General features: G+C 31.6%; 1 protein-coding gene across 2 annotated transcripts; it reads right to left on the bottom strand.

The window, feature by feature from the left end:
• Window positions 1–1,637: 1,637 nt before the first annotated feature.
• LOC123706979 (transcription factor SOX-14-like) lies at window positions 1,638–14,679 on the bottom strand. 2 transcript variants are annotated; one of them, XM_045656681.1, is made up of 3 exons: window positions 14,388–14,679; window positions 3,485–3,770; window positions 1,638–2,767 (listed from the first exon to the last, which is right to left on the bottom strand). In XM_045656681.1, the coding sequence occupies exons 1-3, from the start codon at window positions 14,594–14,596 to the stop codon at window positions 2,588–2,590; spliced, it is 675 nt and encodes a 224-aa protein (XP_045512637.1). In that variant the 5' UTR covers window positions 14,597–14,679; the 3' UTR covers window positions 1,638–2,587. The 2 variants fall into 2 exon arrangements, with proteins under 2 accessions (XP_045512637.1, XP_045512638.1); XM_045656682.1 differs by having other exon boundaries at window positions 1,638–2,752.
• Window positions 14,680–18,099: the final 3,420 nt, after the last annotated feature.

Below are 18,099 nucleotides of genomic sequence, written 5' to 3'. Positions count from 1 at the left end.
CGTGAAACACAAATATAGGGTCATGATTGTAGAGAATAAAGATACAAGCCCTCACAGACACATGGTGTTCATTGTTCAGTATTTATTCGGTTATAATTGAGGATCGGATTAGTGTCTCCCCTGTTGTTTTCAGACGAGTGACTTTCGAGTGTCCTGCTTCTAGGGTTGTCGTCGAGAAAAACATAATAGTTATTATTTTCAACCAATTTGACTGTAGAATTGTCAGTACAGATACAGTATTATCTCTTACCTCAATATATAAATACTTATCTCAAAATTAAAATGACAAATGCTGCCGCCAAATCGTCAAATTGTTAAATGGTAATCTTCTTCGATGAATTGATGATCTATAGGAAAAATGCCTTATAATATTGTGAGCAAAATGATTTCAATAAACAGTATACATTATTTATTTCCAACAAAAATATACAGTATATACAATATTCTTAAACTACGTAGCAATAATGATAATAAAAAAATGATGAATAATTGAAATTGTACCTATAGTGCTGGCAGCATGTGCACTGCCACGGAGACCTGACTTTTTAAATTTATTTTAATTATTATTATTACAGTATAGATTATAATGCTTAATATTATTCTTAATATAATCTTTACAGTCAGATAATTATTTGTAGCTGTTTAAACATTTTTATTCATACATCTGGCACAGACTACATACCTCGCTACATATGTAATATAGAAGAGTAAATTCTTAGAGGTTATATTTTTTTGTAAATATTATGATCACCATCAGATATTTTACAATAGATAGATTGTGATAATATTATCAATAAAATTTCATTATAATATTTATATTCCAGTATCTGTGGCACATTTAACCTGTGAAAGATATATTTTTGGATTCTCTATATTGGCAACCCTTGTCTGAAGTAATGTTCAAGTGGCTCGAGACTCAGCACACATGTCGATTTCTATTACTTTTAATTTTCACGAGAATACTACCCCTATACACTAGTTTAGATCTCCGATTAAAAGCTTTAATTCAAGGTTATCGACAACGCTTAAACGTTACAAACATATTTATATACTACAACCTACATCATTTTGAGATCTAGGTATAGGCACCTAGGTCTACACTTCTTTTATCTTCTTTCTTTTGTAGAAATCATATAGAAAGAATATATGCAACTTCTAGTCTTTAGCCACTAAGGCCAGTTTGACAGGCTTGACTGGAAGACCTCTGAGTCAGAGTGTCTTGTTTGTGGTTTGGATTTTCTGGGATATAAACGTAAATTAAGAAATAATAACAAATGTTTGCATTGCCAATTTATTAATAACTAAAACATAGATACAAAAGTATAAAAATTAAACGTAGTAATTAATAATGACAACAGTATTTTACAATTAATATTGCTAACAAAAGAGGCTTATGATTATAAACAGAAGATAACTATGCAAACAATTTCTTTGGACAAGGTTTAATATTTAATACAAAGAAACAAAATAAGTGAAGGAATTCTCAAATAGTTTCTTAATTTTAAACCAAAGCTACATTTTTTAAAAAGAAATAGGAATAAAACTACTTAATATTTAACAATAAGTAACATTAACAGTATTCACAAAAACAATTGAAAACTACCTAAGATATTTACATAATGTCATATAATGCTCTCACTAAACTAAACCTAACAATTGATCTTTTTTAACTTTTTTAACGAATCAACAGAAAAGTTAAAATAATTAAATAAGACAGTTCTAAAAGGTTAGTCTACATCTCGATAATATTGCATCAACTCTACATATTAATTACTATTTACAATCAATTCTAAGTAAGGAAGACTATATATAAATTTTCGGTTTATAATAACTTTTAGCCAACGTAGTATAAATTGTTTTCTTTACTCCGAGTCGTACATTAAAATATCTCATGATATGAATTAATATGTATTATAAACGATTGATTAAATGTGTACCTTAAGTGACCGTTTATTATTAATGAATGACTCAGAGTAAGGTTACATTATATCTTAATAAGTACGAAGTTTACGCGTTATAGTAATATTTAAATTACGCAAATAAAATAAATTTTTGCATAACAGAGGTTGTTTGCAATGCGTAGAAATAAATTTATCAGTCTTTCTTAAATCGAGAGTTTCTCTAAGACAATTTTAGCGTAAATAACAAATATTATATAATATGTTTATCATATTATTCGTGTGTGAGGAGGGCTTTCCATACTAACGTGTGCGTAAATGTTCTATATGGGGTAGCATTCTTGAATTTTCTAACATGAAAAATAAATTTCTTTCTTATATTTTACATTGTTTTAATTTTCTTGCTTCAGTTCATAAAGCGTCTAAATAACTATCTACAGCAATAATTTTAAAGTGTAAAAGACAAACTTATTACGTATGATTTTTTACAGAATAAAAGCTTACAGACCAGATTTATACATTTATTTATTAAAGACTACACCGGCCACACTGGTTCATCACTAAAACGAAAACTGTTCAAGAGCGAAAGAGACACTTTAAACACTGTCCGGAGTGCTGCTGTCTCTCTCTGTCGAAGTGGACGGCCTCTCCCAGTGCGGGTAAGGTCGCGCTGGGAGGGCAACCGGCCTTCATATAACATGCTGAGGAGGTTCCTCATCACTTTTCATGAGGATGTAAGCTACCGGACGCTTCACATCAGGTGGTGGTGACGGCGTCCTTCGTGGCGGACATCCGCAAGGCGATAATGCACTATTGTATAGTGCACTGCTGTATAACGCACCGCCGTAAAGGGCCTGGAAATAATTGGACTGTTATGTCCGAGTCCTATGTTTAAATATCAATCATAATCACTATTAAAACAGATGTTAATTGAATATCCTAGATGGTGAGCTTTCTAACCTTGGCTGTGTACTGTGTGCTTTCAATATTCACAGACTTGCTCATGATTAAAGGAACATAGAGAGAAACCCGTAATGTCTGAGGTCATGGGTTTAAAGGGTTTGTACCGCCAGTTCATCATTACTATTATTAATTTTAAAAAATGCCCAGGATTTGCATAAAAATAAAGATTCTATTTAGGACGATCAGGACACAGACAGATTACATAGAACCACTACACCACAGAATACGGCCAATGCATAGACTACAATTACAATTGTGGCCTGACATTTCCTTGATCTTAAGACGGGGCACTGACAACACACCTGTACGCTGTGCAGGTTTTAATCAACCTCTATAAGATTCTATAGCGGTTATTTATTAATAAAAGATTGCCAACGCTCGGCGCACTGTTACATTGGGACAAGAAAAATAAAATCCATTTTTTAATGTAACAAGCAGTTATAGGCAAACATAACATACACGAATAGGTAATAAAAATATTAAAGAAAACAATTAAATTATAATAACTAACTAAGCTTAACATTGAGTTTACATTTATTATTTCTTTCTATTATTATATTTATATTATATTAATCAGTGTAAACACCGTTAATTTATATAGATTTGTAAGTGAAAACACATACCTGTAAGTGTGCGAGTTCTGCAGCCAATTTCCCGTCATCCGGTAACTTCGCAAAGGGATAAAACGGATAAGGCAGTGGTGGAAACAGTCTTCCAAGGTCTGGCTTGTCAAAGTGATGTGGAACGGGCAGTTGTGGTACTGGCTGTGGGAGCGGTGTGACCAGACGAGGGACTGGCGCCATTAGACCGGAGATATTGAAACCGAATTTGGGATCTTTCTTCACAAGAGCCTTTGGTTTCCGGCGAGGTCTGTATTTGTAGTCTGGGTGTTCTTTCATATGAAGGGCTCTGGAAATTTTATTAATTTTAAGTCGGAAGTCTATATAAAATTGTAAAAATTAATTAAAAAATAAACAATTGCCATACGCTAAATGTTTATTATATTTTTAACGTAATGTTTTAAATAAGTAATTTTCAATAACTAGAAAGGCTACTCATTGTATATTATTTATGTTTTTCATGGTTATATTATTTATTTTGAACGTACAATCTAGTAAACAAATACTATTTACAGTATTAAAATGTTTTGTCCCTGTGGCAGTGTACCTTTAACGCTGGCATTTACTCGCTGTATCGCGATACTTATTTGTTGATCAAAGCACCAACACTGGACTCACTGGTACTATCAGATGCAAAAGCAACTTTACTTTTTAATTAAGTTATATATGATAAAACAAACAATCTTAAATGAGCAATATACAAACTTATTATACGTGTGTGTAAATACTTGATATTTTGTTTATAATTTTAAATAAGCTTTGATGAAAATGTACGAACGTTTTAGTTAACGTTTAACAATATTTATTCATTGTCGTGAGAAATAAATATCATTCTGACATTCTTTTGTTTTCTGAATAGAATATTACGCTCATTTGTTCTATAATTCTGTATTTATTTTTTATATGTTAGTACTCTATATTTCCCTTAAACGCTCAACATAGAATAGGTAATAGAATTTTACACGTACAATTCAATGATGTCCAAATTGACATGCAAATTACCACAATCAAATACACTAAATAACGAATATATATGCGATAAACTGTTAGTAAATCCAGATTAAAAACGAAAAATGTTTATCTATGTTTTAATTATTACAGATAATTGACTATCTCTCGATAATTCAAATGTAAAAAAGCTTTAATATAATGTTTTTTTTAGGTCTATATTGAATTTATTGTGTAGATGTAATTTTTTATACAAACATTAATTTCGGAGTAATAATATTTTTTGTATGTGACATACGGGCAGGAGGTTCATCTGATGTTAGTTAATACCGCCGCCGCATTGCTAGAAGTCTCGCAAGTGCGTTGCCTTTTAAGAATTGGTATATTTTCTTGAAGGACGCTAACGGCCAAAACTAATATTCAATCTCAATCTAATTTTAGCCTACTTAGATCGACAATTCAATCCATTTCTACAGAAAAGCATGCCAATATTCATATCTTAGATTGAGTTACCAAACTATTTTTTCAACCAATCCTTCAGAGGACCGATCACAGATTGAAGATTGCCCTCTGTATGAAAATCAGTGTTTACACATGCCAATAACCTATATGTCCAAGATTAGATTTAGACTTAGATTGAGGATACATTATTAATTTTGGGCGTAAGTCGAATTGGTTCAGAATTTAGAACTCCTAAATTATTCCGATTATAATATAGCAAATACAAATCAATATAACAGTTATATGAATAAACAAAAAACTACCAACGCTAGTTTGAATATAAAATAGCAAAAGTTCTTTTAGAATGCGGATACACGCAGCGCACACAATTTGTACGATTCAGCGATGTAATTCAATTCGATCGAGTTTTAACTTTATAACTTATACATAAGTCGACAAAACGGCACAATGAAATGGCACCGGCCCGAATAACATTATTATTTATGCAATAAAGCGTACAATTGTCACCCGCCGCCCTTAAAACAACAATGTCAATCGAACAATACGAGGATTATTGCATTGTCCTGTCAGAATCGATGTTGTTCAGCGCCCATCACTATGTCCGAATGACGGGCCGTTCGAATTGCAACCCTATTCATGGGGAATAAAGGTACGATTTGTTAGATGCGGCTGGTGGTTGTGACTTTTAGCGGTGGGCGGATTGTCGACGGAGTGTCCGATTATGCAAGCTTTGTGATAGAATCGCGATTGTCAGCGAGTCGATTGTAATTATTCGAATGGAACTGAGGGTTGATAGTTGAGGTTATCGAATGCTTTGGCTACTAATTTTTATTTTTTAATTGCAACTAATTTTAATACTTCCATCAATTATAAACAATATTGCTTATACGATCTGAGATATTTAAACTTGTACATATACTTAAGTATGTTTTGTTATAGTTTGTTTTGTTTTTTACTTATTTATTTATATGTTATAATTTAATATGGAGCATGCTAAATATCAGGAAGTCCGATAGAATCGATAATAAAATCATAAGAAACCAAACCAAATAAAATGGAAATGGGCTGGTCATATAATAAGAGGTATAGAGAAGTGGAAGAAAAATATCATATATTGGTACCCAAGAAATAAGAGAAGAAGACGAGGTAGACAGTTTCGAAGGTCTGGAAAGATGAAATAATAAAAACCGTAACGGGGAAAATATGGATAAGGAAAGCTCGGAACAGAGTAGAGTGGAAAGAAATGCAGGAGAGCTTTGCCAAAGTTGGGCAAACAGATGGGTTGTCGGTGTCACCAACTTACTAGAGACACTAGTTTAAATTATGTAAAATTCAGTCTGAATAAATGCTTATATTAATATTATTATTTAAAAATCAAAAACTAATCTTATTTAAAGGTGTGATAAATAACAGAATTAAACAATATCGTAAACTCTTTCGTTAGTTACTTTAATTGTCTGGTCACAAAAATATATTTGTCACATTAATAAAATAAATAAGACAATAATTGTTATTTAAACGACACTTATTATTTAATTAACTCCAGTCAAGTGTTAGTGCTTCGCAGTAAACACATATGACCTCCACTGCCCTCAACAACCTCTTATACCAACATTTCGACATCGGGAAAGAAATCGTCTTTCATATCGAGAATCGTATCAATGTTTACACAATTCGATTAAACTCCGCCAAAAAACTGTACGATAAATAATATCGTTTGGGTACCGTTAGAAAATAAACAGTATTTCAAGTTATATATAATTAATTGCTAATGTTGCAACCTCATATGTCTACAGGCAATAATAAATGTTTATTTTTAGTTTACACTACGTTTTAAGACCTGGCGATCCGAAGTGATGGGGTCCTGGTGACCCGTAACACAGATACCTTTAACAGGCATCAGTCTCACACAAACAAGCATTCTATTATATTATAGATAACTGTTGCTTTATTTTGTGTACTATGTACGTAAGTTTTTGTGAGAAAAAATAATGATTATTATTATTAAGTTGCTTTTGTTTGTAAACTCAAATATTGATAAGTGATATTCCAATAAGTATACATAACACTTAAAATACTTGATTAACTAAATGATTTATTTTTATGTATCTAAAGAAAGACAGAGCAGAGAAGTGTTATCCTAGTGGCTTCAATGTGTGATTTTCATCCCTGAGGTCGATCTCCTTACACCAATTGACTTTCTATGTGAGAATTCAACATTCGCTTGAACGGTGAAGGAAAACATCTGGAGAAAACCGGCTTACCTTAGAACCAAAAAGTCGACAACCGTGTGTCACAGGAGGTCCATCACCTACTTGCCTATTAGGTTGTAAAATGTTCATGAAACAGATACAGAAATCTGAGGCCCAGACCTAATAAGGTTGCAGCGCCACATTTTTTTTTAAAATTACGTTTAGATTAAAAAAAATATATTTAGAAATAGAACCTCTTGTCCAATACCACAATACCATGAATTAAAAAGAATCACGATGACCTTACCAAATCGAGGTGCCTGACATATACTTGCCTATTAGGTTGACAAAGATCATAAAACAGGTACAAAAATCTGAGGCCCAAAACCAAAATCTACTTTTTAAATAATATTTTTACATTTTAAGCAAGGAAATTAAGAGAATCCTTAGCATGTAATCTAATATTATTTAAAAATAAAATAATAGATGCTAATAATTTCACACAATGAGTAAATATACTGAACCCAAAAGTGACTTACCGATGTCACACTTGCCTTATCTTTTTCTATCGATATTCGTGTGTTTTTCTTGAGGATATCGTGTTTGTTCCGCAAACAAAGTAATGAACAAATTGATAGCGTCGGTCACTGACCCATGATTTTTTGGATACAGTGGCAGGCTTTTATTATTGGATATTCAGTATGATTATTTAATAAAACAATATATTGTCATTTCAAAGACGGCGTAGCGACGTGCTACGCCGTAGCACTAGTAGATATTATACTGACATTCATTTAAATTATTTGTGTATATTTTTTTTAGTTAATTCATTATCTGCGGTGCGGTTATATTATATTTTGTAAATACAAGTGAATATTTTTTTATTATGCACAGAATCAATTATAATGCATTGATATAATTCGATTAATGACAAGTCGAATTAACGGCTCCAGCAAGTTTACAATTAAAGTCAACACGAAATATCACCTAATATTTAACTGTTTACAAAGAAATAATTAGCATTTAAAGTTAACTATTTTAATTAAAAAATGCACAAAAAATAGAGTGGCGGAGAGTTTATTGCCAGTTCTTCTCGTCCGTTCTACACATTTGATTTGAGAACTGGCAATTGGAAGCATTTACGATTTAATATGTATTTCTTTATTGACATTCAACTGTACTTTGTAATTAAATGAATAAATGATTTTGAATTTTGACACATTATTAGAATAACTTATAACAAATATTTTATACTCACAAGGAAACAAAATAGGGCGATAACAATTATCAAATACTCGATAGATTCCATAAAAAACCAAGACATTGTTATTTGTATCGCATTGGAATTGTGTTTGATCAAACATAACTGATAAAAATAAGTAAATAGGGGAGCGGCTTTTTGACCATTGTGTGACCGATAGGGAACCACGTGGGTCTTACTGGGACCACTTATTGGGAATGAATGGTTTGAGTGGCTAAATGCTCACTCAGACACAATAGACATTTTTACATTTTCGCGGATCAAGTTTATAGTAACGATATTATCCTAGGAATTTTTTTTTTGAATTAGTAAAAAATTATAAAAAGTCAATATATAATATAGTATCTTCTAAAATCTCTTATCTTATAAAAATAACTGTACTATATAATGAAGAAAAATATAGTGTCGAAATGTTCTTCTATATATTATAATTTTCGATTCCTTCGATTGGATGGCATAGTATTCATTCTAATTCAATAAAAACATTAGCCCCCTGTTTATATAAATCAAAGGAGATCGACACTCTTAACTAAAATCTATCTCTTTTCATCAAGGCGTCAACACAATACTACAGAGAGGGACGAAACAGTACTAACTTATTGAAGGGACTAAAGTTTTTGAAATCATATTTAGAACATTTTAATTATTATAATAAGCAAACTTAAATCGATTACAATAATTGTAATGCGCTTAGTACTTATCCCTTACAAAGCTTGTAAGAATAAAAAGCAAAGATGTACGAGAAAAACAAAGGCGTAACCCTACCACTGCAGACGAGCATAAGCTTGTTTTTATAGCCCTGCTGGCGGGCGATAACGTCCCGCCCCCAACAATGCCAGATATTATAGCCTCAATGCTAGATAATTGTCTTCTGGGGTGCTTTTTGTACAATTGATTTGTTTCAGATTGTAATAAACGATGAGCCAATTATCAAGTGACATGCAAGCAGAAAACACCTTTTAAAATTTGGTTAATATTTTTTGGAATACATTTGTATAGATCCCTAGGGAAGCAAACATGTTTCTATATCTATGTCATTCGTATAGTATCTTTCGGGTGTGTTCACCCGTGAATCCAATTCACCTGAGAACCTGCCTGATACCACGGAGGCGATATACAGCAGTGGTAAGATTTTTACTTATTCGCCGAACAACAAATAAAATAGCAGAGAATATTGTTTATGGACATGTGTTCAAGAAATCTCATGTTTCTGACTAAGGCAAGTCTAGTCTATGCATATGTACAATAATTTGACAATTTGACTTTTGGTAGTGACCTATTCGCCTCAAGTTGTCAGCAAGAAGACACATCACATCTAAATTTTTTCGTGAAATAAATATTGTATCATTACTCTTCTAAGTGTTCTTTGTTTTTCCTTTTTATCAGTCATTAGAAAATGATTTTATTCGTACCAATCCACCTAATTTAGTAGTTGCTTTTGTGTCTATTTTTATTTGTGTACAAAGTTGTTTATTTACCAGCTGTAAATCTTCTTAGTAAATCAAAATAATCAAATCAGTTTGGATGCTGCAGAACTGTCGTAATTCTTGTATGTTCAAGCAAGCAAGAGTAGATCCCAAACTTAATAGAAAACAATTACTTATATATATATATATATATTACTTTTCATTGAAGAAGGTGTTGAAGACGTTTCATTTAATATCTATTTAGGTAAATAACAATATAGGCAAATGATTTAAGTTATTTTATAATTTAAGTTATATTACACCATTTTACTTTAGGTAGACTCGCCTTTTTCAAATGTAAACTTAAAAATGAACCGCAAAGAAGTCATTTGGATCTATAAAAAACATAGATATAGCGTATGAAATAACAACTATCTCCTAGTATTGTGCTGTATACCTATAGATTATTATGTGTAGTTTTAAACCAAACCCATAAGTGTCGTAAATAAACACGATAGTGTTGCAAATAAAAAAGCTGACAATCAAAACCTAATTCAAATAATAAAAATTGGATAAGAAATATACACATCCGGCCGGCATTTTTATCCACTGTACAAGATAATACTGTAGTCTTAAGGTGACTTTGAAAATTTTATTACGTTAATGCACAATACAATACAATTATATTCATTGATGATTTTTTAATTAAAAAAATTCAGTCCAAACCCCTATTCTGATAGACCAATAATTTACTCCTATATTATTGCAACAGTTACTGTATCAGCCGTGCTCATAAAAAACCTATGAGTACCGAAACGGCCTTTGTGTGTTGGACCAGTGTCCCTACGTAAGCCTTCGATAGTGACCCAAGAACTTGAAATTTATAATAATAATTTCTTTACTTTAAAATATCAATTCTTGTTAAAAAATAATATTTGCACTGCGCGATTCAAAGGCAACGATACGGATATTAAGATTTCGAAATGTCATACATGGCAGTCACTTATGGCTTTTAAGAGTTGTGCCGATACCTGGCCAAAGTCTGTATTTTTTTTTTATAAAATAGGGGGCAAATGGGCAGGATGCTCACCGCCGCCCATGGACACTCTCAATGCCAGAGGGCTCGCGAGTTCGTTGCCAGTTATTCGAATGATAATGAAATGTTTTTAAAACATTATAAAAAAATACTTCGATTTTATTATAAAGAATATAATAATGATACAGATATATTTAATCTCTAACGATAATAATAGTAGTCAAGCCCTAAAATACAACAATACGACAGAAACTATTTTCTTATTAATCTCCATCAAATTATTATCGAAATTCGAACCCAGTACCTTAACTAATAAAGTTATACAAACGTGAAATTACTTTTTATTATGAATCGTCAAGAATATCATCAAATTCAATTCATCTACTTATCATAGATTTTTATATATAGTATTTTTTTATAGATTCGATTTGATTAAGGTTCATGATTTCCTTCTATGTAAATGATGTTACGGTTCTTTGTATATACATATTTTTAAATATAATTTATAATCTGCCCTCTAACTTGGATTTTTCCCTTTGGTAAAGAGGTTCTTGTGCCGTGGGCTTCAAGTGTACAGGCGCTAATTAAAGATTTAAGTTTGCGCCTGGTTGCATCGGTGACCCCAGAGCAGGAGCTTTCCTCGCTGAACAAATAACTATCGCAATAATGCGAGGAAATGCTACCAGCATTTAAGGTACACCATCACGGGGAGATTTTTTTTTTTTTTTTGTATTTTTAATTATTATTATTATTACTATGTAGGAAAATGTTAGGAAAATTGTAAATACTTTGTCTTTGTGTGTGAATAAAATATTATAAAAAAATTATAATCTTCCAAAAGAATAAATTTTAAATAAAACGTTTTTAAATGCTTCGTCCGTACTTGCGTAAATAATTTATATCTAATAAAAGTTCAGTTCTGGCAGTCTTTTGATAAATTATTTTTTAAATATTTAGAACATCTCAAATACCTCTGTATATATGCAGTTTTCATAGGTATCATAAAACAAATGGTGTATCAATATGTATATATCAATTAAGTATATCTTTAAAACTATAAAACCTATACTTCTATTTTTTTGTAATTAAATTTAATATATGTATACTGTATGCAATAGTTAGTATTTGGAAAACCAGAACTGAAGATACCACTGAAATGATGTGTACAGGTGTAATTGGACTTCAGGATTATAAATGTTGTTTAGTTTGTAGTAACTTTATGTATTCAATCAATCTATTCTCTTTACCGGAAATGTAAAAATAAAATAGCGATTTAGCTCATACAATAACAAAATTCTACTAATTTTTCACCCACAACCTCTGAATAAATTTAGTATCTTTGGTCTAGTTAGTTAAAATACGCATGGTTTGTATAAAATTTAAATTAAATCAAATCCGAGTTCATCTCTGTAGCACTATTTTAAGTTTTTTATAACCTACAATGTAATCCTTTATAAAAGCCAAGAACAAGAGGCTTATCATACTGTCTTACGATAATGATGTTTGTGTCTCTATTTGTTCCCAGATAGCGTCTAATTAAATAATAAACGGGTGATATTTTGTGTGTTGGGAGAGCCTTTGTTTGTGTAAATTATTAATATTAGAACTCCCAGCTTGTTTGTCAGTGTTTGATAAAAGATGGATTAATCTCCCGGAGGAATTCACGTAGCTCACCAGAAGTTTAAAGAAAACACTTTTTTACCGAATTAACCGCTATGTATAATCATATAATTATGTTACACGTTTAGCGTGCGTGGTCACGGTGACTGAAGACAAAAGGTGTTGAATGTCAAAAAGTATCACAACTGTAGAGAAAGTTATATTATCTGTATTTATTTCCCCGCAGTTAACATCGACTAAAAGATGACGGACGATGTGTAAAAGCTATGTTAACAAAAGACAATACTATCACCAGAAATGAATGTTATTCATTTCAAGGTGATTGTCAGTTATTTTACTAGTGGTATGGCTTTATTAGGTATGTTTGCGGAGACCCGAACTGACGGTTGTAATGCCATCATGAAATATAGCTTAAACGGAAAAGGGACGCACTGATGCATAGTGTTAAGCAACGTGGAACTAACCAATGATATCCTGAATGTAATGTACATTCAGAGTCCATCCTATCTACTGTAGTCTTTTGTTTAATAACCAATACATAGCAACTAAGACTGAATTGTTACTAACTAAAACTACGTGTACAAAGTAATAGAAAATATCTGATAGATTATAGGTTATATTATTTAAAACGCTGATAATTATGGATAACCAAGCTAATAATACATCTCTAAAATAGAAAATATTTACAATTGTTTTTATTTATAAAAAACACATTCCTAACAGGTTATAAGGTAATGGACAAGAATGCACAGAAAATAAACAAAAATTTACATACGAAACAAAAAACAAACAAGTAATTAATTAAGGAAAACCACATTACATAACAAATTACAAAAAATTAACTAATTATATGATACACTATAAAACACAAAGGAATAATAGAACTTTTGCCAGTTCACTGAAAAATAAAAAGTGTCCGTTCACCCATGTTGTTCGTTAACTAAAATTATACACCGATATATATATTTAAAACCCTCCATATGATCAAAAAAATAAATCAGCGCTACAACCTTTTTAGGTTTGACCTCAGATTTCTATAATGTACCTATGTTTATCATGATCAATGCCAATCTAATCTAACACGCGCCGTAGACTTTTTGGGACTCCTTGGTTTCCTCACGATGTTTTCATTCACCGTTCGAGCAAATATTAAATGTGTACATAAATTAACTCCTTCGGTGCACAGCCAAGGAACAAACCTACAACCTCAGGGATGAGAGTTGTACGCTAAAGCAACTAACTGCTCATATGAACTACGAAATATAATAATACACCCATAATAAAGCAGCTAACAATTGTACTTTAAATGTCTACACTGGACTAGTATGAGTTGTGTCAGAATATTCTGTATATAAATAACTTAAACATTTATTTAACAATAAGCTCCTTAGCCAGAAATTTTTTAATGTTACTATAACATATAATATGTCAGTAGATATACATTTTAGCAACTAAATAAGAGATTTATCCCCTTATAAATGAGTATATGTAGTTAGTCCGTTTACTAAAGTACCTACATGTGTTTTGTTCACATCCTACAGCCAATTGGAAAAAAGAGATCAAAGAATGCAAAAAAATACAAGTATAATGTTTTGATTTTTATAAAAATGGGGTTAAATTATCAAATATTTTAATTTAATAAAGTATCTAGATAGTTAGTTTTGTATGTTAACTTAGGTTAAATTTGTCATGTGAAAAAAATTAACGCATGAACGTTATACATAAAAAGTTATTTCTTACTTAGCTTTGAAAGACGCGCACTACAAGTAAATCTTTTTTAAGATTAAGATATGATATGGTAGTATGCTACACGAATAAAAGTTTAAGATATTTCGAGAAATTTTATTATATTTATTAAGTAAATACAGTTTATTAATTACTACGTATTTACAGCTGCAATAAAGTTTTTGGGCTAAATATTTATATAATATTTGTTAGCCTGGAATTTAGTTGTAGTTTAGTAATTCTTTTAAAATCTTACCTCAATCGTTTCGCTTCGTCAATAAAAGGCCGTTTTTCCATTTCAGAAAGCAACTTCCACTCAGCACCCAGTCGCTTAGAAATTTCAGAATTATGCATTTTAGGGTTATCTTGAGCCATTTTCCGCCTCTGACCCCTGGACCAGACCATAAAGGCGTTCATGGGCCTTTTAATGTGGTCCGTAGGTTGTTTTCCCAGCGACATATTCATTTTAATTTTTATTTAAATTCAACACACAAAGTCCATATTAGGCACGATATTTGAATTTCGAATTAGATGTTTCGGTTCCCGCGCGAAAAGCTTCCAAAAGCTCAATGCGGCGCTTTTCTTCGTTCTGTCGTGTTTAACGGGCTGATTGTGAGGCGCCCCTTTGCCCCGCGCTCGACGGCCAATTGGGGGGCGACGTGGGCGGACGCTGGTGTCTGATTGGCTGAGGTGCTGTCCTTCTCAAACTTGCAACAGGTGACGTGCTTGTTAGCATGTTTATTAGTTGGTTTCTTTTTTAATCTTGGCCGAATCGATTTTTCACAAAGCCGTAATTGTGGCGTAAGTGGCGTTTGTAGTTTAATTGCTGAGATGTTTTGGTTCATACCAACTGTCGTAGTTTCATTATACAGAGCAAACAGAAGTTATAAATTTTAACTATAAAGCGTAATAGGACTTTTAGAATTTAATTTACATGTTACGTAGGCACGTAGCTTTGTATGACTTCATTGTAATTTATTATACTCGACGTACAGGGAATCATTAATGTAACAATTGTTTAGTATGTATATAATGTATGTGTGCATTAACGATTTTACCCAAATTATAAATTACTTAATTTAATAAGTTATAGTAATCGATAATTCCTACTTTACACTTTCACTTACAATCTTAAGCAACATTTTTTTTCCTGCCATTATAAGTGTTACGTAAAATTTACGAATTCAAGAGCATTAGAGTATAATAGGTGGACTGGGAAGTCCGTAGGCTAACATATAATCTATTGTTTTACAGAATTTGAATTGTATATTCAATATTTGTCTTCGAAAGCGATACAACGATTAAGAAAGACAGTCACACAATTTTACGATGCCCTTTTTATAGTACAATTTGTGTTAATCTCAGAATAGGCTTCACATTGGGTGTAAAATTTCAGTTCAGTGAGTATTTTCTTGAGGTCTGAGAACAGGACAAAGTCGCTGGGGACCAAATTTGGAGAATACGATGGATGCGGAAGCAATTGGAAGCTCAATTCATAGAGTTTTGACATCGTTTTCAATGTTAAGTATGTCAAATGGAAGAGACTAGCCTGGGAACACTGGATACTGGGAATCCTACTACTAGTGCACATTCTTATTTTAATTTTCATTTCCAACCAAATCCAACTTAATGAAGAAGTAATGTAAACAATTGTTATCAAAATACTTTGTTATATTATTTATAAAAAAAAAATAAACACTAATTTTAAATTTGTTTAATTAAAATTATTTTCGGTAAATCAATGGTAAAAATATTATTAATCAGAATTTTTCATCAAATATTTGTTTAGATACTAGCAAGTCTATCTATCTATTGTTGTTGATGCTTTTTATGAATTAATTTTTATTAAAAGAAATATCAAGTTTTATATTTATTGATTTCTTGATGCAAAGAAATGTGAAAAAATATAGAGTCAAAATCTATTATAACGACATCCAAGGGAATATCATATTTGATTATAACCGATGTTTTACGACCCGACACGATTATCGAGTTGGAACAGCCTAGAACATACCTAATACTTATTATTGAATTTGTAATTAATATAATCATGTATTGCAGCAAATTTGACAGGATCCTGTTATATTTGCAGCAACCATTATCGTCAGTCTCGTCTTAGATAATCTTACGCCAGAACAATTATCTACTTTGAACTTTAGAGTCATGTATGGTGTCATATTATTAAAAGGTCCGGTTTTGTCAGTGTTAGAAATGTCATCTGGTCCGTTATACGCGGGGCACTTTTGCGACATCCGTTCTTCTACTATAGAACTATGAAAACTGGCAGCTTTATCACTCATTTTCCCGCCAACGATACCGTGCCTAGCCCGTAAACGTTGTGTCCAGAAATATGACTTCCAGACTACTGTTCTTGATAATTTTTAAAAAATATTTTTACCTACTTTTAAGGAACTAAAAAGTGTTATTACTCAAAAATAATAATAAAGCCTTTTTTATTTTTAAGCCATTTCAATTTTGGTTATTAGGGGAGCGGGGGGCACGTTGGTACAGGGGTAAGAAGTTACACGCCTTTTTTGCCAGGAATTTAAAATCTTTGGTGGACATAATTGGACTCATTTGTTTTTTTCTAACATTGTGCGTTACATAATAACGATCAATGACCAGCCAAGTGGCAAGCTTCTAGGTTATTTGCATGTGTCTCGATTCCAACCAAGTAAGTAAAAAAATCCTTCACGAGTTTTTTGATTCCTCACGTCTATATTTTTTTTCTCAAAATTCTAACCTTGATCGTTCATAATATACCTTTAATTTGTAATATTGTTTTTTCTACTATCGATATTCATTAATGGTGACTTCAAGTTTAATTACAAAACGTATCATGGGGTAGGTTGTTACATGAAACAAACAACAAACAAACAAACAATCCAAAAAACCACCGTAATCGAGCACAGACAGCCTGGATGTATAGTCAGGAAAAGCAATGACGATTCATGATCTCCCCGACGAGGTAAATCATTCACTGCCTTCGGCTCTAAATCCTTCAAATATTATGAGTGGATTTTGATCAATAGGGATATGGCTGACTGCTGACAATTTTCAAGACAGTGACTATGCACCTTCTGTCACTGATCGCCCCAATCCAGGAACAGACTGTCCCACGTCCTCTCAAAACATCTCCAATTTGACACTGGACCTGGAAAACCCGGAATCGTGCACCTCAACTAATCATAAGCACAACTGAAATCCTTTGTAGTAACCGACACGCCTGTTATGTATGAAGAAATACTGGCCAAGACTAAAACAAGTGTGACTAAAAGAAATAAAAAGGCAAAGGTAAAGGTAGGTCCTTGAAAATGAGGAAAGAAAAAGATAAAGTGAAGAATAAAGATCCGATTCAGATTCTGATACTGATGAAGGGTTTCTTGACTGTGTAGCAAAAGTTACAGCATCTCTAAACAAGAAGATTAGGATGCAAAATGTGGGTTCATATCAAATGCGTACGAGAATCGTTCAATCATTCATTTGCATTAATTGCGGTTATGCTTACTAAGACTAATTTATATTAGAATGTGATATTGTTTATTGTTATTGGTATAGAGGTACTATATAATATAACAATATATTTTCCTATAAAAGTTTATTAAAATAACTAAGAAGTAGAAATAATTTAATTATTATATAATTTACAAGTTTTTGTATTTTCATATAACATTTTAAAAAGTTCCTGCCAAAGATATACTATTTTTCTACAAGAAAAATCTTCAAAAAACGATTTAGATATTATAATTACTCATAAATGTTTGAAGACTGTTTTGAAATAATAAAAAAAATCATGATCATTAAAGATTTTCCTTATTTATCTACTGTAACAACTAGCCCCGAATCAGGGGTAAGTTCTTACAATCGACTTTCTTGATGAAATTGTTCATTGTAAAAAAAATACATATTTTTTAAATAAATTCATATTTTAATACCTGAATAGACATACTAACGATAAAAGCAATTAA

Source organism: Pieris brassicae, chromosome 3, assembly GCF_905147105.1.
Source record: "Pieris brassicae chromosome 3, ilPieBrab1.1, whole genome shotgun sequence".
Lineage (NCBI taxonomy): Eukaryota > Metazoa > Arthropoda > Insecta > Lepidoptera > Pieridae > Pieris > Pieris brassicae.
This window is presented reverse-complemented; position numbering and strand designations above follow the sequence as displayed.